This window comes from Pagrus pagrus, assembly GCF_965226575.1.
Source record: "Pagrus pagrus genome assembly, chromosome: 9".
Classification (NCBI taxonomy): Eukaryota; Metazoa; Chordata; class Actinopteri; order Spariformes; family Sparidae; genus Pagrus; species Pagrus pagrus.
In genome coordinates this window covers 16,758,665-16,786,107 of record NC_140193.1, presented here as the reverse complement: position 1 = coordinate 16,786,107, position 27,443 = coordinate 16,758,665, and the positions used below count along the sequence as shown (strand labels likewise).

General features: G+C 38.4%; 2 protein-coding genes across 2 annotated transcripts in view; both read right to left on the bottom strand.

Moving 5' to 3' along the window:
• Positions 1-11,618: 11,618 nt before the first annotated feature.
• Positions 11,619-13,829, bottom strand: sp5a (Sp5 transcription factor a). Its single transcript, XM_084361726.1, has 2 exons — positions 13,484-13,829; positions 11,619-13,157 (listed from the first exon to the last, which is right to left on the bottom strand). Exons 1-2 carry the CDS (start codon positions 13,532-13,534, stop codon positions 12,081-12,083), a joined length of 1,128 nt encoding a protein of 375 aa, XP_084217852.1. The 5' UTR covers positions 13,535-13,829; the 3' UTR covers positions 11,619-12,080.
• Positions 13,830-18,443: 4,614 nt separating this feature from the next.
• myo3b (myosin IIIB) overlaps positions 18,444-27,443 on the bottom strand; it is a gene marked incomplete at its 3' end in the record, with an annotated part of 73,069 nt that continues 64,069 nt past the window's right edge. The window contains exons 36-37 of the mRNA XM_084361573.1: positions 27,234-27,389; positions 18,444-18,568 (exon numbers count right to left, since the gene is read on the bottom strand). Coding sequence (XP_084217699.1) covers positions 27,281-27,389 — 109 coding nt within the window. The remainder of the gene's footprint in view (positions 18,569-27,233; positions 27,390-27,443) is intronic.

Sequence of the window (27,443 nt, the reverse complement as noted above, 5' to 3'; positions counted from 1 at the left end):
GCCAACACCAGAAACTTTAAAACGTTATGTGTTTCACTCTTTCTTTCTTTCTTTCTTTCTTTCTTTTCTTCTTTTATTTACCAAGGAATGGGTGAGAAACCTTATAATTGATGAACAGTTAATAAATAGTTACTGAATAACTCAGTAACTATTTATATATACTTTAGATAATAAGTTAATTGAGAACTATGAGAAATTCTGTCGATAAAAATATAAGTACTGTGCTTAAATATAGATTTGAGGTACTTGTACTTTAAGTGAGTATTACATTTAATTCACAGTTTAAATTACTAATTACTTTTCAGATTAAAATAATAAATAATCTGAATAAAACACATATTATAATTTTATAGAATACATTCCACTGTTAAAGACTAAACCTTGTCGGCTTCCAGCCCGTCCTCATCAGAAAAACGACCATATAGGTCGACTGTGAAAGCAGGTTATTACAACCCATATTGCAATTTTGTTTTAGGTTGCGACCTCCAGTGGCTGTAGTAATTATCACGGCAGTAAAGGAGGAAGTCAGGGGGAAGCAGTATAAACAGCAAGAAAAGTCAACGTTGGAGGGTCGGCAAGTAAACGGTGAGTTATGTTAACTTAGTAATGGAGCAAACAGTGAGTGTACAATGAAGGTCCAGTATGCCTGCTGCTGCTAAACTGCAATGGTCATTTTGTTATGGGAATGGTGATAAATATTGTTTTGGTAGCCACTGGCAACCAACTGATTCAGTCCTTTGAGGATGTGTTGGGGCTTCTGACCTTTCAACAAAAACTCTTTGACTCTAAAACTGTTTATCTGTTCAGCCTCGTTGACGTGTTTCAGATGCAGTGCTGTCATTTTTACTCACATGAAAGATCTGAATGTCTTCCACCATTGTTGCTGAATGATTAGTTCATAGATATCCATGGATTTAATTACTGACCACTTTCTCAGTGAGTCGCTCCTCTGGATCACCTGATGAATAGCACAAAACATGACAATTCATTCATTTCTACTTATCTGAGCTTAAATATCAGCGACTGTTTTTCTGCCCATTAGGTCAAGTGGTGTTAACAGTGATCCCACACTACTTCACACCAATCAAATCAATCAGATAAATACCTTTCTGTAACTAACATCACTTAAAGCACATCCAAATAAATATACATGAACAAATTCAGTAAGATAAACAAACGAGCTCGTTTCAATACAAAACCTACACAATTTGCATACTTTACTTAAATACTGAAATAGAAAAGTAGTTGTGATGAAAATAAACCAACAAGTACAAACGATATTAACACAGAACTAATGATGCAAGCAGGAGCAGACGGATTGTGGACAAACGTCTTGGTGTGGCCCAATAGCTGAGCTCTGACCACCTACTTCCTGTCTGATATCACATGACACGATTGTGAGACAAAAAAATACATAATCACCACGAGGAGGTGTTTTAAGGATGATGTGCTACTTTTCTTGAGGGGACACAAAGACACATAAGTAATGTTAAGATAATCACAGTAGTTCAATGTCACAAAGTACATTTACTCCAGTAGGCTCCTGAGGGAGACGTCCCCTCTATCTTGTATTGAGTGAGGGACGTCTCACTAAACTGTAATCAAACTGTCTGAACTGAGCTGTTCTGATAAACTATAAACCAAGATTCTCTTACCACACTGTCTATGTCTCTCCTAAAATGTTTTCAAAAACATATTTAAGTGTACTGTTTAGATGTAATACAATATCATTTGTTACTAGTTGGCTGCCTTACTGTTTCCAGTTTTAAACCGTGCTCTGAGCCAAAACACCACGGAAATCGCAGTATGTCCCCCATCAGCCGGAGTGTTTATTGGTCCAGTGTGGCCAGTGCATTCTGGCTGTTGAAAGTCTCCGGAAGCCCCGAGATCATAAACACCCACTTCAGACAGGATGTGTTTTTAGCTTAGCAGCTACATTGAAGATTTCTGGCTTTTAAAATGGTGTAAATAATGTCATTTAAAATCCAAATGGAATCTCTGGGCTTCCAGAGACTTGGATTACGTCAGACGAGCTGTATGGAGCCATTTTATGCCTTCATTTATTTGTTTTTTACATTTTAAACAAAATGAAATTTCACCTGACTTTCAATTGGCATGACTGAATTTTCATTTTTGGGTGAACCTTTAAGAAGCGCTCATAAGGGCTGGGGACGTTGCCTGTGGACAGAGCTAAGCTAACTAGCTGCTGGCAGTAGCTTCATATTTAACATACAGACATGAGTGTGGTACTGATTTTCTCATTTAATGTTTGGCAGAAACCAAACACATATCTATTTGTGTATTAACTGACACATATTCCCCAAAATGGAGAATATTTCCTTTAATCGTAGAATGCGATCTCCCCAAGGTTGCTAAAACCTCCAACCCCTTAGAGTAAGGTTCAAGCTCAAAGAGGGTCAAGGACAGAGTGTAAACAAGGTCGGATCCTGATTTCAAAAACACGTCTACGGGGAGCATCTGGTTGAAGTTCTTGCACTGCGTTGTATCATTGTGCGTACACTGTGGGGCTATGTAAATGCTTATCTGCATCTAAACATACTTATGTATTCAATAAGGAGAGGGAAATCAGTTATGAAGAAAAATAACATGTTTTAATTACATTTTAATCACTGTACACTGATGTATAAAACATTACACCCAGCGTGAGACTGACTGCTGACCTCTCACACATACATCTCCATTCAAGAGTCCCCATTTTAATCAGTACCGGCATGAAATTTGCTCTTTATCACAACACTTTAATATGTCGCAATATGACAAGTCAAAGTTAGAATCTAATTTAGCAATTTTTCATGGGTTTTCACCAATACCCCCTTTTTTCCTTAAAAGCCAATTAAAATATGCAGAAGTACAATCCTTTAATTTTCTCATAAAAATGTAAATGACTCAAAATGGCTACTTACAGTCAGAGGAATTATTCAACAATAGAAATAAATCTCTAAATGTCTCCATGAAATTATAAAGCAATGACATCTCTGTCTACAGTAACACATTAAGTAAAGAACAACGGGATTCAGACGTCTTAATTTCCTTTTGCAGATGGGCTGAGAAGCAATATGAGGTCATATTGATTACGCTACGGAACGAGGTTTATTGTCTTTAACTAAATGAGTCTGTTGTGTTGTCAGTGTCGTTTAAACGGGTCCCCTGTGAGACATGAAAACCCTCTATAACCTCTTAAAGCTCCTGTGTGAACACAAGAAGAAGAGCTGAGTTTGAATATCTTACCTAAAGTCCACTATGAAGAGAATCTGTATCCTCCGGAGACAATTGTATTGTATTGTATTGTATGATTTAGTTAAGGTTCTCATAAATAAAAATCAACACCTGTATAAAGAAATAAATCAATATATCTCTATAAATTTGATCACTTAACTCGCTTTCCCCCATAAAATGCATTTGCTGCAATTCCTGTTTTTGAAAAAGACAGAAGATGTGATCTGTAGGTCACATCTTCATGCGTGCTACATCACTTGAAAGTCCAGGATGTCTCAAATAGATCAAATAGATTGCATAAATGGTGCTTGAGTTAGAGGTCTCACACTCATGTCCCCCACAGAGGACAAAAATGAATTGCCAGGTCTTAGGAGGGTATAGCAGTTACAGGTGCTATAAAGCCGCTACCTGTTTATTAAATCCAGTGTAGAGGTGGAAAATATCCCTTTGAATCACTTTGTTCAGTCCAGTTCAAAGATTCACAATCACTGTCTATGTCATTTATTAACCTGACAAGTTATCATCAAGTTCAAATGCACGATATGAGTTGTTAACTCACTTTTCATAAAGGTGATGTGTTCACTGTCTGTGGATGGCTATTCTTTATTATTTCACCGGATCCCCAATTCTACCCGAAAAGTTGTTGCTATAGTCTTCCCAGAGTCCACACAAAACCAAGAACAACAACCAGAGAACATTACAAAATTATTTAATGTCAACAAGACAAGAAAACACAATATAGTATAGGCCAAATCAAGAATCAAACTGAAGCACCCCACAGTGGAAACAAAACCCAAACTGTCAACTGAATCACCAGACTAAATGTTGGTTGTACGTTTCTGCCAACCGCAGATATGTTGAAACTTTACATTTCTTTAGGTTCCATTTTCAATTGTATCTTGTGACAACACTGTGATTAGGTTAAGGCACAAAACCCACTTGGTGAGGGTTTGGAAATGATCATGATTTGGCTTAAAATACCTGTTTTGTTCCCCACTAACACGGCTGGAAATTGTCCTGAGGTCTCTTTAAATATATTCAGTGGTTTCAGGCTCACACGTGGAATTGTAGTCTCAAACTGGCGATATGGCGGTCATCAACATGTAATGTGAACGTTACATGCCACATTTTGAAACGTCAATATGGTACGTAGCCTTTATGACATGTACAAATGTGAACGTATCAGTTGTTTGCAGAAACATTAACTGCCAACATTTTATCCTGGGCTGACCCCCCCAAAAAAGACAAACAAAAATAGACAGGTGCCAAAAGCTGCCACAACAAAATAACATCACACATTGTTTCAGTGACGTTTTTTTAAACGTAATCTGTTTTTCATCTTTCTGTTGTTGGCTGGGAGCATATTCAAGGATGAAGAACCTTTATAAGTTCTCCAAATCATTTTGTTTATCCATGTGTTTTTCTGTTTCTTTCAATGCCTTTGAAAAGAAAATCACTGTTGGAAAATAAATCAGTTTCATGATGTGACAAACACCATCATTAAAGTCTGGTTTACGCACGAAACTGTCTTGGTAAGGTTTGGGGAAAGATCTTGGTTTGTGTTAAAATAAGTACTTTTTGTACCGAGGGTTATGGAAACAGTGTGGTTTGGATAAAATGACTCCACAGGGGTTAGGAGACCTTCATCATCAAGGCAGCATTAATAAACACGTGGTTAAGGTTTGGGAAAGATTGTGGTCATGCTTTAAAACAAACAGGAAACAGTCCTCAGTGATGAAGTCTGATGTTTTGTTGACCTCCTCCCTTGGCACACTTTCTTACCCGACTTCCTCTTTTGCTCCTGTCATTATTACTATCAGAGGGTTTTGTCACTTGAACTTCAACATTTATCTTTTGTTTCTACATATACTGAACATCTCGCGTAGAGAGTCAGTTTCTCCCTTTTTGGATGAGCAAGACAAAATATTTCTCCCGAGCAGGCAGGTTTAACAAGCTGCTTCAGGTTTGTTACAAAACCACCAGGACTCACTGTACAGGTCATAAGAGGGACAGAAATAGACCTGGACTGTTTGATGAGTCACAGCACAGATGTCACAGTCAAGAGTTACAACACAAAACTGACCTCAAACTCACAGGTGATGTGCCAGAATACTACAGGGTATACTGGCATTGGTTAGAAGCTGAATATATTAGCTGAATATTTTTATTACATGCATGGGTGATTTTAACAGATGTAACTGGAATGAAATGTTATGCTCCACTGGATGTGACTTGTGTTTTGATCTCCCTACTATTAATAATGTTTATGTACGCTGCAGTTTTAACTGTTATATGTAAATCGTTTTGTACAGCTAGCAATACAGTTCTGACAGTTTGAGTGTAAAATATGAGCTTTTTTGCGTAACACTGTGTGTTTAACTAGTTTGGGTAATTGACCCAACAGCAAAAAAATAAAGAAAGAAAAAAGAAAAAGAAAAAAAAACACTTGTTCACTGATTCAAAATGGGTTGTCCATTTGTAGCGGGTAAAGTTGCATTGGTTGACGCAAGTAGTAAGTAAAAGATGAATGATTGCCAATAAAATGTATGTAATATAATATATTGTAAGTAATCGTATAAGATACACTAAAGTTCAAAAGTTTTGAATCACCACAAAAGTTTATTTCAGTACAGCCACTCTATTTTTTAATGGTCTTTTATGCGTTGAGGTTATAGAGATTCCTCTTTATATATAGTTGTTATTTTGTATGAAGGGTTTGAAAAATAGAGAACAAAACACTGTTCAATGGTTCAACCAGACTGACAACTGAAAGGGCAGAATGATGCAGAAATACATATAAGAATATAAGAAAATCACCACTCATTGGTGAAAGAAACCAGAAGCTTAGCATTAAAATCTGTGCCGATTGAAATAAGAACAGGTTTTAGTGTCCACCATTATGATTATAACAACCTGGAGGGAACAGGGCGAGCACTACTGGAGCTGGAGCAGGGAATTGTAGCATGCTATGGATACACAAATCACAGTTTCAACCCATTCAGTCGAACCACTAGAAGATTGTAGAGGGCCCAAAGAAAACAGGTTCCCACAGTATTTAGAGCCCAATTGCAGCAGTGTGGTCCAATGATCATTTAGGGTCACGTACACTTTTCAGGACTGGAAACAAATTCAAAATCGAAGGGCATTTGGAGAAAATGGTTAGGGTAGTAATCTCTCCTGTCATGCCACACTGTAATGATACCGACAAAATGGAGGTTTTATTAATTTAATTATTGTTCTTTTGACAATTTCAAATGTAACTAAGACATTTGGTGTCTGAATTTTACCGCTTAAGTTAATTCAATATTGAAGGAAAACCATCAAGATAACAGGTGATTCCAAAATTTAAATGATAAAGTTTATATTTCTTATTTGATATTCATAAATTGCATTTGCAATTCAATATATGTTTATTTATTATATATATATATTAGTTGTATTTTATTATATATACCAATTACATCTTTGCAAACAGCATCCACTGATGAACACCACAGGATGCAGCTGAAAGCCTGGAAGAAATTGGATTAGTGGACCTTGAGTTAAGAGTCAAACCACTACGATCAAAGACAAGGATAAACATTCAGGCTCAGTGTTTAAAACCTGACTTTGAATGATTTTGACATGTGTCTAAACAGCTAACGAATGCTTCATAACACACTGAGATTTATTTGTGTGTAATCATGTATCATTAAATTTAATTGCAGCTTTGTTGCACTGTGTTATCAGTCACTCATTCACTCAGCTGATGGTTGATAGAAGAAGTTACAGTTGTTGACAAATACAGTAATCAACACTTTAAAACTATTTACATCCTACCGTATATCTGCTTACAACAACATTATACTGTGTTATAATCAACATTAAAAGTGACAGTGAGTACAGACAGAAGACGTAAAAAGAGGTGTCACATTTCTGGTTGAGAAAAGTAAACATTTTCAAACATTAGTGTTCTGCAGTCACATTGGTAAATCAAACTTTGGACCCTCAAATAATAAAAGAGAAAAGAATCACTCCAGTTGGGTGAGACTTGGGGATCAGGTTCAGTCATCAATGGGTCAGACTCTTTCATCAGACATGAACCTGCTTCACTGTTGGCTCTGCAGAGGCGTTTCAAAATAAAATGACTGACAAGCAGTGGCATGAATCCAATCCCTGATGTCGACAATACTGCTGCACTCTACGGAGGATAGGCCTGGGCAAATAACTCAAAGTAAACGTAAACTTGTAAATACATCAGTGCAATATTGACCCAATTGGTCAGTTTTGACCCAGAGATTGTTAGTGTGTATACAGTTAAAATGCTTGACATGGGCTATAAATGACATGAATAAAGGTGCAATATGTAAGAATTGGTCACCTATCAAATCCATACTCAAACAAATAGGGGGCAGCATATCACCAGGGTAATGGCTAGCTGTAGCTGCAGCTAGCTAGTTAGCTCAGTTAGCTGTGCAGCTAGTGGTTCAGACAGGAAGCTCAGAGGGGTGTTACTGTATGTGACAGTTCGGGCCGGGGCTAGCCGGTTAGCATGTTAACTTCTGTAGATATCTCTGCGATATAATAGCCTACATAGACATCTCTGACATAACGTCAACACTCTTACATATCCATTTTGCACCTTTAAACATACTGTAAATAAAAATGACAAAAAAATGTGGGTTACGTGGGTTTTAAACCATGTATGAACTGTTAATATGCTGCTTATACATGCTTTAAAATGGTGCTTGCAAAAGTGTAACCCTGAGAGGAATGACACACAGAAGGAGATAATTACAAATGAGCATTTAATCTGCAATAACACTTATGCTAATAATATTAATGATCCTTTTCTTTCTGCTGGACAGTTGAGGTTAAATCATTTTAAATCCTACATGGACAGGCATTTGTAATATCTGAAGTTCTTAAATCTTTCATTCATTTTCAGAAAATTAACTTAAGCCACAACATATGATATCCTTTCTATGAACAATTACGCATTAAGGCCCCCCAGAGTGTTCAAGAATTGTGGCTCTAACTTGGACAATGACGCCAAATCAGAGCCGAACAATGCCTTTGTGCAGAGCCAGTCTGGTGCATTCAACATATCTATCCATAGGCATCATTTGATAATAGGATCATAAAGACTTTAGAGTTCAAGTGGTCATATCTCATCATATTACTGAAGGTTTTCCTCTTTTGTAATGAAAGTGTGTTAATATTCATACTTGGTATTTGGTAGAAGTGGATATAACTCTCACAGTCCTACTTGCACATACAGTATCAAGTGCATATAGCGGCAACAAGGCCGTACAGTACTGTGTAGTGAATTATACGTCAAATCTGGTTAAAATACTACAGATGATTAAAATAACAGAAAACTGCAGCACACAATTTTACAATTGTGTCCAATCAATCATTTCTGACATAAATTAAAGGTAAATTCATACTGCAGAGTTGAACTACACCGAAGGAAAGAACAGAATTTCCACTTTCTAAGTCTGATCGTAATTGTTTTCCTTCCTGTGTTTATGACTTAAGAAATAAAATTATTTGATGGTATAATCTTTCAACGTTCCTTACATTTTTTTCACTTGCCTCTCAGTGCGTCTGCAGGAGGATCTCGAGTTCCCCGAATTGATCGACTTGACTGTCACCCGGCGTGCTTAGATTACAGTAAAAATTTAATAATGAGCATTTTTACCTCATAAGAAAGAAAACAGCATAATAAGTTATTCAGATTTAAATTTCTTATCTTTTCTGACTTTTTTTTTTTTTCATTAAAATCATCTGGAAGGCCAAATCAAATCTTCTGGTGTACCAATTTGGGCCCATGATCCTCACCTTGGGCAACCTCGTTATACTGTATATAAGTAAAGTCTTTGACTAATAGAAACTAAAATGAGTGGTGTTAAGAAAATGGTAACACTTTATAATAATTATCAATAATAAATGGCAAATTTACAGTTAAGTAAAATTGAGTTAATAGTTATTGTTAACAAACAATGAAACCCCTCATTAAAGATTTATTTAGAATTTGTTAATGTTTAAAAACACCATTTGCACTTTCACAATAAACAATTGCTTAACAAATGTTTATAAACCATTTCATTTTTTGTTAACAGTGAAGCAACTATTTACCAAAGTTTAATTCACTATACATTTATAATAAATTAATCATGGTTATTATTTAATTAAGTGTTACCGATCTGATTTGCTGCTATCTACAGTTATTACTGCTGTGAACAAACATTTAACAACACTAGCAAACATGATAACTTGTATTTAATTGTTGCCTTGTGCTACTCGTTGTTAGTTTATTTAACAAGGACAACATTGTTACATAATCTAAGGAGAAATAGTGCAACAAATATAAGGTTCAGTATACGGGGCAACGAGGTGAGGCTACTTTGCAGCTCCCGTCCTTGGTGAGGCTTTTAAATTCAGGTTGAAGTTGTTTGTGTGCACGTTCAAATCCTGTTTTTTTAATTTTGTTGTGGAGGTAACCTCTATGTTTACATTTGTGTCTTAAATGTCATTTTAGGGACACTTGACTGCATGTTTTAGTCACCAGATGAAATGAGTTGTATCAGGATGATTGAAGCAAAGAAGGGGTAAAACTTTCTGGTTATTATCGTGAAAAAAACACAGCCACACAACAAGCAGACCTGAACAAGCTGCTGTATATTTGCACTATTAATTACACGAGTAATAATTAAATCGAGTAATACAACTGGACTCAAACATGCTGGCAATCTTCGAGGACTGGACATCAAAATATGAGATTTAAATGTTTTTTCTCTGATGTGAAATGTCTTCCAAGCATGGACCTCTACAGTAATCAGTTACATTTGTCATAATAATATTTGACTTCTCTTATGAATCACTGGGGAAACTTACAAAAGGGGGCGCTGTTGAGGCAGAAAAGTGATAGTTCAAAAATGCCAATGAATGGCAGCGTTGTTCTCTTTAGACTGACATCTTCAGTGATCCCTCAAAAGACAGACAGGAGAACAGGGTCACGGCTGGAGATGCAACTCTGAGTTGTTGAACTGGATGTTTGGATCATCGTATCATCGTTCAGATCTATGAGATACTGAAGAGTTGATCACTTTCCTGTAGTCACTTTAATCTTACAAAATAATTCTGTTTCTTCCAGATGAGGTCACTTAAAATCCAAGATGGGACAACCTATGTGAAGGACGTCACCAAAAAAATACTGACCTGGAAATAGCAGTATGTTTACTGCACTTTGTCAGGACAGTGGATCAATATTACCTGACACTTAATCGAGGTGTTTGTATGTCATACATGTGCCCTAAAATTCAAGTTGTTTCTCATTATGTTGGACAAAGAGAAAGACTTTAGATTGGTCAAAAAAATAACAAATAAATAAAAAAAACTGGACTGTTGTTAACTGTCCACTAAGTATCAGTCAAACAGGTAAGACATTAAACTTGCTGCACATTCTGAGTGCAACATGAAAAGTATTTTTCTGTTAATGGGTTTCATCTCAGCCTACGGTGTCGCTGCAAAGTCCAGAGGTAAATGTAAAACTCAGAAACTGTGGCACAAAGAGAACAGACCACATCTATTAGAGTGCATTAAAACATTAGAGCATTTCTACATTTGACTCTAATGGCAAAAAAATTAACATCAACTGTGGAAAAAATATCAAAGTGTGTGATACAAATGTAATATCTTATTTTATTTATTTCGAGGGTTGTTTGCATTTTTGCCTCTTGCCTCATAATTTACTGAAGTCACCTCCATACTTAAAAGGTAGAGCTTGGAGTTTAACTACATTTTGTTTCAGAATCACAGCACCTGTGTGCACCTTTGAAGCGCTCAGGTCTACATATGATAGAGAGGAATCTCTGACATGCTTCATATGTACGTGTTGACTCAGTTTGCGTTTGGACAGTGTGTACATTTCCAATTATCTCTGTGAAGATTTTCAAATACAATCCAGACCAACTCAACCTTTCTCACCTCTATGTTACCTAAATATTGTTGCGCTCGTGTTAAAGGTTCAACAACAACAGCTCTAAAGGAGTAAGGGCAAAAAATGTAATTTTAAAAAATGCAGTCATCTTTTTCACCTTCAGAATAGCCAAAGTTATAATAAACGTTGCTCTATTTTGGGTGGATTAATCATTTTTACCATCACCAACAGCTGGAATCTTAACTTTGTCATGCAAGTCCTCAAATCACTTAAATTTTTAGATTTAACTAAACAAAATAGCTGGATATTAATAACTCATTTTTTTTGTTTTCTTTTTTTTTACAACAATTCGCAATGCACACTAATCCAGGTACAACTGAATCTATTTCTTTACACATGAAGCCTGATTGTCTCATCACCGGTAAGACTGAGAGATATTAAATGAATTATTCTGAGCTGAGGAAAAATGTTATAATCTTTATTCTCACACAGTATTTGGGTCATATCAACAATAGCAGATCTTTTCAAGAAGAGCATGCTTTAGAAACACCCCATAAGGAGCAAAAAACGGACACTTTCATTCAACAAAAGCTATTAAATATAATTTACAGGGGAGTGAAATCTTCCACCGAAGACAATGATCAAAACACAAGTTGAAAACTTGTCTTCTTGATATGATATAGACAGTGAATTCAAACTCATGAGCTAAAACTTCTCCATGGTCCCAAATTAACTTATGAAACTTTATATATGTACAAAATATGTGCTACACAGACCAACAATGTCAGAAACTAGTGTCAGGGTGTAAGAACCAACAAATGAAGGAAATAAAAACGCAGCTCACTGTGTACTTGAACTAATGTAGGACTGACTGTATTGCACTAGTGATGTCTACTCTTTAAAACGACTACACGGTGTGTTACAACATATTCCTCGTGTCCTCCCTTTTGACGTGGTCAAGTGTCTTGTCGTGGCACTTGCTTTTTTTGTTCTGGTGAGTTTTGACATGTTTTGCCAAGTGGTCACTCCTCATGAACCTCTTGCAGCAGTCCGGGCAAACAAATCGCTTCTCCCCCGTGTGAGTCCTCAGGTGTCTCTGCAGCTCGTCCGACCTGGTGAAACTCTTGCCACAGAACAGCCAGTTGCACACAAACGGCCGCTCCCCAGAGTGCCACCTCAGGTGCGCTTTGAGGTGAGAAGTTTTCCCGTAAACTTTCCCGCAACCCGGTATGTGACAAATGTGCTGCTTCTTCTTGCCAGGCTCGTCGCTGGACGTGGAGGACTGGCAGTTCGGACACCTGCACCTCCTGCACCGCCGCGCAGTTGCGAGAGGGGACTTGGTGTGCAGCAGAGCCGCGATTTGCGTCTGGTATTGCGCAAAGTCCGTGTGCCCCAGAACCAAGCCCCTCTGCAGCTGGAAGCGATGGGGACCGAGGGAGGAAGTGTGGCTGACATGGTTCCCCTGCTGGAGGCTCCACCACGGAATATCCTCCCCAGGGTTTGGGGACAACTGTCTCTGCTGCTGGTGCACAAGGCCGGAATGTCCCGTGACAAAACTTGGCATCGCGGGCGGGATGGGAGTTGGAGCTGCGTAACTGACAGCGGGGACATAGGTGGGAGGGCAGGTGGACTGCAGGGACTGCATGGAGCAAGGTAACATCTTCACGGGGGAGAAGTCATAGGGGTACGAGGGGTCCGCCGGAGGGGTGAGGGGCAGTTCGTGGTGCGAGCTGAAGGAGCTCTGGATGTGCGCAGTCAGCTGGGGCTTGGAGGATAGTCCGAAAGTGGAGTTGCTCGCCAGGCTGCTCTGAGGGGTCCCCTCGTTAGTCCACGGGTGAAACAACCGAGAAGGGGAGCCCAGAGTCGGGTCGTAGGGGACCTGGATGAAGTCTGTCGGGTTGGATCCGTGGTGATGCCCGATCCGGTTACAAGTGGCAGCCAGGAGAGCCAGCGGGGAGTGCTTACAGTTCTCTGGAGAGGAGTTTGGAGTGCGATCCTGGAGAGCCAGACACACATTTTCTATATTACAATCATGATCCAACACAAACAACGTGCCACCGAACAAACGATGAAATGGTTTTGTCTGAATAGTTTAAATTTCGGGATGTTGATGACATAAAAGTTATGTTGCAGCAGAAGTCATTAACGCGTAAAAAACAATTAGCGATAGTAATTAAGTTATATGACGCAGGACTATCAAGAGAACACGACTTTTATATACTCGTAAAAAAAAAACACACACACACGTAAATCAACTCGGGCTGTGTGACTTTACAAGTTATTAAAAGTCGTCAAAGTGAGGAGAAAACTTGCTGCACAAACCTGGAGAAAAGCCTGGAGTGTCTCATTCCGCAGTACAGCCACTGCTGCCATGGTAGACGTCCTCCTCCCTCTCGACGAAAAAAACAAATAAAAATAAAAGCGCTAATTCAGATAAATATGTGCATTCGCGTTGAAAATATCGCGTCGAGCAGCGAGGTCTCCACTCTTCAGTGCGTCCTCTCTCCCAGATATCCTCGGTCTATCTGAAGAGTGAGGGATCACTTCTTAGAATTTGATAAGGACTTTGGTGGGCCGCCAGCCAGTCAGAAATAAGATTTATTACTTTGAAGTTTGCCGCTGCCCAATCATCAAAGAATAGCGGCTCTTTGAGAGGGGAAAGCAAATCCTTTGAATCCACAAAGCTCCTATGGTGTGTTTGTTGGTCTGGATAAAGGAGCTGATTATTAGGGGGGATGGGAAGGGAGGAGATAAAGGCGGGACAATTAATGAAGTAATCACTATGTGGGAAATGTATATACACAAATAATTGGATTTTCTTGATCAAAGACCCCCATGCCGCCTGGAGACCCCGGTATTGGATGCTGTAGTCATCTGATCCTCTTTTTGTAATTAAGGATTTGTAGCAGAACCCTATGTGACAATGTGACATTGTTATCTCTGGAGATCTCCAAGAGCGGTGGCTGCCTGTTTGATGGAGGAAAAGAGACCAAATCAAGTGACTCAACACAAAGTTCTCATCTCTGAAGAATCTGCGTCTCTTTTACATTTCTAATGTGAATTAAAATGTCTTTGTTGCTGCTTTGAACCGCAACACGGCATTAAAACACTTAATTATGCCCTCTCTGAATTATTTAAATACTTATTTCTCTTTTACATTTGTTTTATCAGAACCTTACTCCTAATTTTTTTTTCTTTTTCTCCCTCTCTTTGTTCAGCACCAGAGCCTCGGGGGTAACAAAAAAATAAAATCCCAGCAGCTAATTCAAATTATAACATGTTACTTTACATGACACAAAAAGTGGGAAACCTCTGTTTTAAATCAGGTGACAAAAGCAGCACTTGAAATGCTGATGTCTCAATCTAAACTTGCTCTGTCAGTATGTGTGAGGAGGAAGGCTCTCATAAGCATCCAAACTGAACTTTAACACAAAGGCTAAACTGCAATGTGATATTTTTTTTTTTTTTGTGTGTTTCAGAACATTTAATGAAGGCAAAAAAGTATGCAGTTTTCATAAGATAACATCCAAACTTTTTGTGTCAGAGCAGTGGAAATGGAAGTTGTAGTTTTCTATATCAACTCTCTGATCTTTATCTGGCTTCCCTGCAGAAACAATCACTGTCCTCTCAACTAGTTTGGAGCGGCAGATTTTGAATTAGATCTGTTCCTTTGAAGGGATTAATGTTCCCAGTCCTCTCCCACGGCTTTACACACAGTCATGAGGGAAAGGGGGAGTCCTGCTGGGCTGTACTGGAGCCATGTTAAACTACAGAACTGGCTACAGGAGTGGTGTACTCACACTGTCAACTGATAAAAAAAACTAGTGCAGATTAACATTGTTTACATCACGTATGGCAGCAGCGGGGCAATGAAGTTTGTTGTATAGAGAGCTTATAAAAATATGAAGAAAACAGGAAGGTTTGAATCCAGAGCCATGTTTTATTAAATCTGGCACTTACAGAGAAAGTGTGTTTGTACTTTTGTAGTAACTTTTAAAAAAAAGTTTTTATAAGTTACACACATGCTTTTTGGAAACCATCTTGTAGGGATCTTATTAAAATGCTTTTGATTTTACAGGATCACAAAATATATGAAGGGACCCTTTATAAACATTTTATAAGTTATAACTAATGACTTCACTAACAGTTAATAAATCATTTACGAATAAGCATCCAAGAGAAGCAGCTTTTGGGTTGCCAAGTTGTGAAAAATCCCCTTTTTATGATGTTTATCTTCCCTTGTAACACAAAAATACCGTCTTTTAATGTTTTTAATTCACTGGTGAGATGAATTTCACTTTGAATAACAGAATCTTTCGCAACCTGGCATCCCAACACTTGTTCTTACTGATCTATAAACGATTCTGTCATTTTATAATTCTATTTTCACCTGTTTTGAGATCTTTCATGTCAAAATCCTTTAAACCTTTAAAGTGAATACACGTACGCTAATACAGAGCAATTCACGCTTAATAACTAATGGCTTTATAAATGGTTAATAAATCATTTACAGATGCTTTATAGATCATTTGGAATCCATTCACAAGTTTTGGGTCGCCAAGTTGTGAAGAATCCCTTTTGCTGATGTTTATCTTCCCCATGGATAACACGACAACATTGTCGTTTGATGTTTTTAATCCCTCGGTAAGATGGATTTCACTTTGGATAACACTTTATTAATTACTTATTGAAATACGGCAGACTTAACGGCTTATTAGAAAGTGAGAAAACCTTGAGAATTCATTTATGTTACTTATTCATTTAATGCTGAGATATATAAACAAACATATATGATGAACACCAGCCAATCTGGCAACCCAAGACTCATTGATGGATGCCAAATTAATGTATAATGCATCTGTAAATGATTTATTAACCATGTAAAAAGCCATTAGTTACTGTGTGTGAAGTGCACTGTATTAGTGTACATGTATTCACTTATAAGAATCGAAGGATTTTGACACAAAACAACTCAAAACAGGTGAAAAGAGATTTCATAAAATGACCTAACAGTTAATAAATCAGAGAGTGAGCACAAGTTTTGGGTTGCCAGGTTGTGAAAATTCCTTTGCCTAGTGTTTATCCTTCCTATTTGAGTAACAATATAGTCATGAATGTAGGTAAAATATTAATAACTACATCCAGGTTTCTCACTTCCAACTATGTTGTAATGTATACAAAATGTTAATGTAAGTCATAAATGTATTGTTTTTACACAAATCTGTCTTATTTTGGATAAAACCTTAGCCTTGTTAGTATTGATGGTTCATAATTGACTTATAAAGCACCTGTTAATGATTTCTTAAACATTTATAAAGCTGTTAGTTACTACTTATAAACCATATCATAACGGGTGCCTCATCAGAAAATGATACCAAGATATTTTTACCATGAAATTTGCTTTATTTGTGCACATTTATACCCTATACTCATGTTGAATTAAAAGACTGTGACACGGCAGGGCTCAAAATAGGTGAAAAGACAATATGAAATGGCTGAATGCTGTAAACTCAGTTAACCAGCTGGACTGACCAGCTCAGACATCACAGCAGTAAACATCTTTCCAGTCTACTTCAAAAGTTGTGTATTTGTGCAGAGAAGTGCTGTCAGTTAGTTTTTGCTTCCAGGTTTAAATGTCAGATAAATGTCAAATGTTGTAATCTGCTCTCTCATGTTAAACCAGACTACTGTTAAAGTAAAGGGAGAATCCACCCAAAAACGGAATTAAGATTTTTCCACCATCCCGAGCAGCAGCAGCACAGATTTGTGGACATTAAAGCAGCAGAAATTAATTCTGGTTTAAGGTGGATTTTCACTTAAATCTGCTTTACATGTGAGCTGTCATGCTATGCGAAGGCAAATTCCAGCCATATATGACAACCACATGAATTTTGTGAACCATCGGCATTACCAAATTATTGATATCTTCCTTTGAGATACTTGCTTCAGCCCTAAATGCAAGTTCTTACATTTTAATGCATCTCAATGGGACTCCAGCTGAGGGATGGATTTGGCTGAGCAGGACTTTGATATAGTTTGTAAGAAATTCATGACTGTGTGCTCGACACAATGTCCAGTCCCCGAGGTAATTTACTTGCTCCAAACCTTTGCCGTCTTATGGCCATGCCTCAAGTTTTACAGGGTCACCTCAGCAGTGGTTTGGCTAAAAGAATTTTTCCTGCGGCATTTGATGGGAAAATTAAGTTGGAGGAACCCCCACTGCAGTAGTTTCCTGCCTGTACACTCAAAGGTATGAACATGGAAGCAGCCTGTACCATCCATGTATTTCATTTGGTACTTTACAGCATACAGCAGAGAGTCGATTAACAAGAGGTGAGACATGTATGAAGCTGCAATTAGGCATCACCAAATATTTATAAAGAAGATGAAGTCTTGTAGTGGTTACAGGAAACCATACTAACACAATTAAGTATGTTTTTTTTTGGCATTATCTCCACTGTGGAGGCAGTTATATGTTCACAGCATTTGAGTCCAAGACAAATTTACCTACAGGGACAATTAAAATATCGCATATTGTATCGCACCATACCGTACTTTTTCGTATCGTATCGTATCATATCGTATCATATCGTATCGTATCATATCATATCATATCATATCATATCGTACTTTTTCTTATCGTATTGTATCGTATCGTACACCTAAAAGGTGGGAGTGCAAGTATTTTTCAAGATATGTAAAATTTGGCTCATTCAATTTGAATTTCATGACTTTAAAACTGAATGAAACATTTTCTAAAAAATGTGGGTAAATCTGCTTTTCTTGCCAAGGTCTGTCACGATATCAGGTTTTCATTACATGATTATCGTAGCTAAAGAATTGACAAAAATGATTTTATACAACACGATGTCTATAGAAAATTTCGGGAAAAAAGCAAAAAAAAAGTTCAAATTCATCTGTAACTTTGTGTTTTGTCTCATTTTTGGTCATTTAATTACACTCAAAATATAAGTTTGGGGAGGGGGGAGAGAGTCTGTAATCATAACTGTAAAAACAAACAATTACATTTCATAAATTTTTCCAGCTGGGTGGAAACAAGCTACAAGGTGTATAACCCCCACGTACTATGACAAAGTGAGAACGGAAAGAAACAGAAATGATTTACATGTCATTTATACAATATTATCTTGTGTATTAACATGATATCAATATTTAATTTTTAAATTTCCCTAACCCTACACCACTAGTTTTGCCTAATATGTGATAAGGATAGCAATTTACTACTGAATATGAGGGAAAAATGCACCAGTAGTCAAAGATCAGCAGTTTAAACACGTTTATTTGTCTCATATAAAACTGCAGTTTGCTAGAAATAAATAAAAATGTACAACAGACATCACATGAGTTTGTTTTGGTTCAGGTCCAGCTCGGGTTGAAGAAGGCAATCTGCGGAAGAGAGAGAAGAACTGCATCAATCACCATAACGCAGCACATTTAAAATACTTAAGTTTTCACTTTATATCATTTTCTACTTGAGGTATTGACGTCATTGGATCTGAGAAAGTAGAACTGCATGTGATCTTGACATTTTGAGCGAGCTGACAGAGAGAACGGAGGCTCTGACAGAGACAGGGGGCAATGCCACAACACGAACCCTTTTTAACTTTCCATATTCTCTGGACAGTTGGAGAGAAAACAGGTTCCACATCTGTCTCATACGAGAGATATCAGAGATGGGGATGAGGGTGGGGGAGTGAGGGGGAGGTGGTGCATGTGTGAGAGTGAGAGTTGGAGTGTGTGGGAGAGAGAAAGAGAGAGAGAGGGGAGATTGGGGGGAGGGAGAGACGCTCGAGGCTACTGGGTACTTGAGCCGCTATAATGGTGTCTCGTATGAGAAAACATCTGTGAATTTCCTCAGTGATCTACAACAAAGTATAACTCAGAGCAGTCACTCAGCCGACCTTTGAAGTTGCTGTCTGACAGAAAGCTGCCATTGTTCGCAGCCCCCAACACACAGAAACTCCAACTTTGGTCTCACTAATTTTCCCTGCAATGCGATACAACTCTTTTTTCTCTCCCCTTCTCTTCCGAGCCTATGAAGCTGCGGATCTCTGCATATTCAAGGGCAAAGAGCAAAGCGTTGGCAATGTGCACGGCTGGCCTGGGGTCACGTAGGGCGGGACAGGTCATTTTACCTTCCCTCAGCCCACCCTAGATGCCTTAATCCATCCATCCCTAAAGAGGGACACACTCTCCCTCTGTGATGATGTACAAGGTTACGGCCTGCAGTGTTCTGGCAGGAAAATTACAATTATAAGATCTCATTGCTGATCATCATTTAAACTTTGAGGCCATGAACAAGAACAGGTGGTTTAGATTTATACTATACTTAAATATTAAAATATTCTTGCACTATAGTGAATACTTTCCAGGTACCATTGAGCCAGAACACTTGAGCAAGAGCTGCTAAAGGCTTCATGCAACTTTAGGTAGGCAATGATGCAACTGATGGAAATTTGAAGTATTGTCGTCTATGAATGCTTGGAACATACGCAACAAGTTCTTGGTTCTTAGTTGAGCCAGTACAGAAAATTTACTTTTTTACAGGTATGAATAATATCGTGCAAAGCTTTTTTCAGTAAATAGGGGTGGGCAGTGTGCCGGTTTAGTCATCTGTGTCAAGTTTAGGCAGGACATTATTACTATCATTAGAGTTTTAGCATATTAAAATAATGACAATTCACTGTAGCTGTATTAACAGGCAGATAAAGAGCCAAACGTACACATAGTTTTCCACAACAACGAGAAAATATATGAGTGCACTCACATTTTACTTTGGACTGTTTTTTTTTTTCAATGAGGGCCAACGACATAAAAAGCAGGATGGGCTTTAAAACTCGAGTTCAAACTTGGAACCGTTTTCCCACTGTTTATTTCGCAGGTTGAACTTAGCGTTGGCCCGTTCCCTGGCTGATGTGGCGAGAGTCTATTGTAACACGCTGGAGCAATGTTGGAGTATTTAGTATTACAGGGACTTTAATATGAATGTTTAGCCTCATTTGAAGACAATTTAATAACCAGATCAAACATTGATCTGAAGCTCAATGCTGAGGCTGTCCATTCAATAGTTTCTAATAAATCATACATTAAGCAATTTCTGATCAACCCATATCAACTTCAGGCTTAAATTACAAAATCTCTGATTAATCACACCCACTTCTGGTTTAAGTCCTACCCATTCAGAGTAGATAATGGTGTAGTCTCTCATTCATAGTTCTCAGCTCCCTCAAAGCACGAAAATGAACAGCAGATATCTGCAGACAAGCCATTTTTGATACTTTTAACATCAAATTATGCCGGTTCCTAACTTTCCTTCAGCATCCTAGCAAGCTTGGATGTTGTGATGGGCGAACTGATCTGTATTAATGTATTAATTCGAGCAAAGATTTAACAAAAGGAGACAAAAGTTCGGTAAAGCAATGAAAAACAAAGTGAAATAAACTATATAGAGAAACTGTGAGTCATTCCATTTGTTAGTGATAGACCCTGTTTCAATAGAAGTATTGTTTTTTCTCAAGTCAACCAAAAGGAAAGGATTGTGCAGAAAGTAAAGAAAATATTGTAATTAATCTGTATAATCTGACTGTGGGTGGTCTCCATGGACAGCTACACAAATATCTAGGAGCTGTTGGACATATTTTAAAGCATTTATACCGGACTCTACTTTATTCTGACCTCAATCAAAAGGTCGTCTGGTTGAGCACCAGGCGATTCGTCCCTGCTCCTCCTGGCAGTGGCAAAAAGACAAGCTTTCTGTTGTGCATCCCAAACTGAAACAAGGCCGTGGTAATTCTCACACTGTTACCCGTCCAGCGTTTATTCAACGGCAGCTGGTCCCACCATCTGGGAAAGCAGCACCGGGGCAAAACAAAACAGGTTACACCTTTGGCCATGCCAAGTCTGCAAGTGCCCCACTCCGTCTACAAACTGAGAGAGGCTAATCACAATTTCACGCTCTGATTTGTCAAATCCCATTCCAGCACCGGAGGCACCAAGAAAACTTTTTAAGGCAATAAATTTCATGGCGTACAGGATAACAGCTTCTCCATACCGTTCCTGTTGTTCCATGTAAGCCTTTTCTAGCTTCACCCCTCTTAGCAACTGAATGGCTACACCTCTCTTATGCAAATGGGGGAGGAAGCTGTAATTTTGACCAAAACATTTGGTCACCACCAAGATTAGCAGTCTGGAAACAAACTCTTATCTACTCATGCATGCATTTGCTATTCATGCAAATGTTAACAACAAAACAGTGCACAGAGCACCCTCAACAAACTGCAGGTGTGAGGAAGCTGAAACAAAAGCCACTGTAACCCTAATGGCATCCCTTGTCATTAAGAGACCTTTGATGTATGTACTCAACAGACTCTTTTATCTCCTTCTTCCTCTTCGCCTCTTACTCTCTCTGTCTCTACCCGGCTCAGCCAGTTTCTTTATTAATGCCGTCTTTGGGGAATGTTCTTTTGCTCAGAGCCCTCAACACACATCTGGGTGACGCTCATGTCATGTCGCTTTCTTTGGCAGCGATCGTTAGCCAGCACAGAGCATCACAATGCGAAGTTTGTAGCCGTCTTGTTCGTCCTCTGTTCTTGAAGTTGGTGGGAACAAGAACTACTCCAAAACAAGGCTTGGCGTTAATTCTTTACTTATAAAACTGTGGTATGCAATCAGAATATAGTGTGATATTTTCTACTGTGGTGGAAAACTGACACATCTGGATATGAAAAGCACGTAAACTGCATTAAAACAGTATTTGAAAAGGCTGCACATGAAATACAGGTATTCAAACTCTCCCTTTGAACTCAAAGGATATAGAAACAGGACAATGTTGGCCTAATCGTGTTCTCTCTTTGAAGTGAGACATCACTATTAGGTGAAAAGGTAAGTATGCTTCTTTAGAAAATAAAAAAGCTTTTCATCATTTGTTAAGGCTGCAGCTCGAGTGATTTTCATAAAGGTGGTTTAAAACTTTGGATAACGGTGTTTGAGGCTGCCTCGGATGCAGCTTAAATGAAAGTGCTGCACATGAAGCAAATAGCTAAAATGGCAAGAATAACACCAGCAGTAACGTTAGCCACATTAAAGCGGTCCTCTCTCGCGCGCCAGATGTTGTCAGATTTAATGAGGAAAAACAAGAGGGAGCTGGATTTACGGAGAGGTATTAAAGAGAAAGCAGGTGTCAGGCCTCGAACGCTGGCTTGCAACCCAAAATACGACGAGAGTCCGAGCAAACGGGAGCTTCGTTTAATTTGGTCAGAACATCTTTTGTGAGAGTGACGACAGCATTTCATAACATTTGCTTTTTGCAACACATAATCAGCTAACCAAGGCAATTACCTACACACCTCCGCTCACCTCCTCTCGTATGCTAAAGCAGGCAATCAGCCAGGGAGTTAATTTGGCAGAGAAAAACAGGGGAAGAAACACCCACTCTGGAACCATTTGTCACCACAGTCCAACCTTGTTATTCAAACTAGCGAGCCTATTTGAAATTCCTCTCCGTGGTAAAAACAGGGCCAAAATAATCAAGGGAGCATGATCACACTTAATTGATTCAGTGTACTTTTAAGATGCACTACAGGGTGCTGGGGTGACCTATTTCAGAGTGCTCTTCAGAGGAGCCAACTATCCCAGCAAGGGAGTAATGCACAACGAGGATTTTAATTATTGCAGGATCTGTGGCTACGACCGGAGGTGAAATGCTTCTGAACTAACTGTGACACCACATTATAACACTGCCAGTGGTCGGGCTATTACTCTTTGAATTATTTTATTTAGAGTTAAATATGACAATAAATTGAAAAGAAAAAAAAACAGGACTTTAATATGATGCAGCTTAATTATGTGAACTAATCTGATCACGGAAACAGCTGATTTCTACTCTTTTTAAACATAGTTGTCCACAGATAATTGGAACCAAATCTCAAACACCACAGGATTTAACGACCTGAGAAAAAGACATTAACACATTTTAAGATAAATATAGTTATTAAATAAGAGCTGCTTTTGTGTGTTACATCTTTTCATAGTCTTGTAGATGGAGAGGTGGAATGTTACTAAGTACCTTCACCCAAGGGCTGTGATTAAGTACAATTTTGGGTACTTTGCTTGAGTATTTCCATTTTATGCTACTTAGTACTTATAAGTTACTGCAGTTCTGTGAGAAATATGTGCTTTTTACTCATTTAACAACAATAGTTACTAGCTCCTTTGCAGATCTTATTACATAAAAATCAATGATGAGCTTAAAAATAGAATGCATTGTTGTTAATGAAACTACCCAACAAATCAGAATAAGCTTCACCTCAACTAACTTCTACATAAAATGCTGCTTTTTATTAATGCATCTAGAATGGTACTGAGTGCATACCTCCGCCAAGGTACAACAATCCCGTTTAATTCAATCAAGTCTAATCCAATATCAAATAAAACATGTTTAAATCCATTAGATCTGGATTTTATTTGGATACGCATCAAATTGTACTCACTCACAGATACCAGCCACCTAAATACGCCTGATTTATTTAATCAAGTGCCATGCATTATTCCCTGAGAAGTGAATGAAAATGTTGAATAACGCCCTCGCAATGTTAAAGAAAGTGTTAAAAAAAATTCCTTGATCTGAAGATTAAAGCGGTCTATTCTGGGCTAAGACCCATTGAGTAGTTTTTGTATAATCCACAAACAAATGGACATGGGCGACATAACCTCCTTGGTGGAGGTAACAATCCAATAATAAGCAGATAATAATGTAACAATGACAGGAGTCAGTTTCTACATTCAAATATGTACTTTAAAGCAACATTATGTAAGTTTTTTACCTTAAAATAACAGCTTCAAAATCATGTTGATGGCACAGTGTGGTGAATGGTGTCTCTGTCTCAGCCACTCTGCCCCCCCATCACTTGTTTCTGCACTATGTAACTTCAGTGAGTGGGTAGGAGCGTTACATACATGTTTACATCAACATACAAGTTTTCAACACATAACATTGTTATGACGAAATGAGTTTGTTTGTAGTTAGCACCTACATTACGTCTGACAAACTGTTACACACCTGGGATTTGTATTTACTACGGTGGTGTTGCACTCAGAAACTGTGGGGGCGCCAAAACGCACATGTCAATTTCTACATAATGTCGCTTTAAGCACATTTCACTGCTAATACTCTTGTACCTTTACTTAAAGTGGAAACAGACAACTTTCCCTCCCCCCTAGCATTTCCAAGTGGCATTATTTTTGTCGCAAAGACAACGTGATCGTTTTTGTTTTCCTCAGATTAGCAACACAGGACAAAACATGAGTTTATTTATTCATTTAGTCCATAATGGAGACGTGAAAGCAGATAGAAATGGTGCCAGCCTGACTGGATCACCAGTCAGCCTTCATTCTCCCAGGAGGAGACGCAGGGCACGCAGAATAGCACAGCGAATGTGAGGTTTATATGGAACCAATCTTCACGCTGATGGTGTCATTATTCTATAGCCATTACACTGTGCAATCAACATTTACTTCATGATGATGATGATGGTGATGATAAGCAAAAAACTTGCATTACCAGTTCAAGTAACATGAAAGCAGGAGTTCTAAAGGAGCATTTCTACTTTTTAATTAAAGGATCTGAATACCCTTTTCACCACTGTTTAGACATTTTGGATTGACCATTCTACCACTAAAAGCACTGTGGCTGTTCAACACAACAAATAGCATAGTTATGGTTGGAAAATGACAGGGTTGAAACCACAGCCTTGTCAAGTGACAAAACCATGCATCGTCTCAAATTTCTCTTGCACCTTGTTTTGATTATATTACTGTATATTCAAGGAGGAAGCATCTCAAGAAATTCCTTATGTTTCACATGCTTTTAAAAGGAGAAATAAGACATGTAAGCAGAGATGTTCAGGTGATGAGTCAGACCTCCTTGTCTCAACTTGAGTCTGACCCTCATAGCACTGAGCTGTGGGATTTGACGAACACTTTGGGCCTCCTTAAACCAAACAGGATTCCTGTGAACCTGAACCTTAAGTGAAGCCGGTCTCGCTATCGAGGCAGAGCTCTAATGTTTTCCCCGCTGAGTATAAGGAGGATGAGATCCTCAGTCATACCACCCTACTCTTCCTATTAAGATCAAAATCTCCTCTCAGGCCCTCGGGTGTCAACAAAGGGAGATGCAGTAAATGATATGCAAATTGAAAAGAAAAAAAAAAAAGCTCCACAAATCAACTCGCCAGCCCTGCATTTCCGACACTTCACATCTTAAAAGAAAATTCCTGTATTTAGGGTGAAATTCAAAGTGAGGTCTAGCTCTGCCTCTGTGGGGCTATGTGTGGTGATTCCAGCACTCAGACAGCACAAAGCCCCTCTAACTACCGGCAGCTCGCTGTGGGAGAACTCGTAGGGAGAGTTCGGGCTTTCAGAGGGATTTGTCTCTGGATCTGTCTTAGACAATAGACATAACACGTAAAATAGGTAGATGTTTCCAAGTCAGGTTAACACCGCCGAGTTAAGAAACAGGCTGCCTTCTAGATGAGGAGCTCTATGGAGCAATTACAAATTCAACTGGGCCAGAATTTAAGATCAGGATATGTAGATGGACCTTAACTTATATAAAACCTTATTTAAGCTTTTGGTTATGACATATTTTTAAACAAATGCAAATAAATAAATAAATAAATAAATTGAAATGTTAGTGTATCGTGACTTATATGAGCATCATGTCCATAAGCATATGTGTGTGAGACATACACAGACATACACATTGTAGGTAGTGTTACATATTCTGTCATAAATAAGGTTTATGTATGCTGGCCGACTCTGAGGCTGCCCCTGGATTGGATGAGGCCCTCAATAGTCGTGCTTTAGAGTAAATTTGGGGCAGTGCTCAGATAATAGTCAACTGACAGAAAATAATCAATGACTATTTCAATTCTAAGAATTTGGTATTGTCGTGATGTATTTAGATGGATAAACAAACAAACATTTGCTGGTTAAAGCTTCAAATATCCAAGGATTCTTTTGCGTCTCTTACATTTATATCATTATATTTGTTATTTTTAGTAGATACACAGAATAGAGTTTAAACATCTGACAAAACATTAAAACGACGAATGAGGGCTGGGTCACATTGTCTTAAAATATTATTGTGATATTTTTAGGCTGTATCGTGATGCACGATATAGAGCTCGATATTTTGAAATCTCTTCAGAAGCTCTTTATCAATACTCGGACTGGTTGACACAATAAAACATAAAGATACTTTTGAACAAATATCTCAATATTGTGACAATATTGTAGGGATGACTTTTTGTACATTAACACAATGAGATTTGGATGAATACTCATCAGTAGTGTGAATATAATGACGAAGTGTTACTGTAATGCAGCCAACCAAGTCATATAACGACATAACGATACCCAAAATCTAAGACGATGTACAGTCTCATATCATGATAACAATTTAATACGAAGTATTGCCCAGCACTAATATGAATGGACGTTCAGCATTAAGCTGTTTGTCTTTGATAACGACACCTCTCCTCCCTGTGCACCACATGATGATGTATTCTTTATGTTACGTGTAATGTCATTAATTCATTTATTGCTGCAACATCTGGGCCATTTCACAGCAGTTTGTACGCTGAAAAATAATTTCTTATGAAGTGCAGGATTTTAAATGACAAACACACACTGTTATCACACACTGTGACACATTGAGTGGCAAAGTAGCAGCAATTGCTGGGCAGTAAATACACTAGGAAGAAGTCTAGAGCCCCTCTTCCTGCTGAATGTTACATCTCTACCTATAATCAAGCATTGTGGTGATAAAAACTGTGAAAAAATGTGGTGGCTTACGTCACAAAAATATACGTTGCTTATAGAAAGCAGTTGTTATAATATCTCCGATGAGTAGGTCGTTCCTGAACATACTGTCCGACCACTGCGCAGGTCGCTTATTCTGCACTGCTGCTACTTGCTCCACATACCGCAGCACATCCAACACTGAGGATGCTCTTTGGAGTGTCTGTCTGCATGTCTGGTGCGTCTGTCTTACCGGTTGACATGGTTGTAAGGCTCAGCTCTGACTGACGAGAGGGCCCGCTAGAAAGGGTGGGAGGGGAGGGCGGTCGCGTACTCTTCCTCGGGGATTGACTCCACAGTTGACAGTAATTTGTAGTACTCATCTTCTCCATCCAGCACTTTGATTTGACTGAGAGGGGGAAAGAAAAAGTAACTGGGATACAGAAGTCTTTATGTAGAATAA

Bases quoted from the DNA above. Each gene is read 5' to 3' on its own strand.
- sp5a (XM_084361726.1), bottom strand. From the start codon at position 13,534: ATGGCAGCAGTGGCTGTACTGCGGAATGAGACACTCCAGGCTTTTCTC. The intron at 13,158-13,483 runs GTTTGTGCAGCA...CTGGCTCTCCAG, and splicing joins CACTCCAGGCTTTTCTCCAG to GATCGCACTCCAAACTCCTC.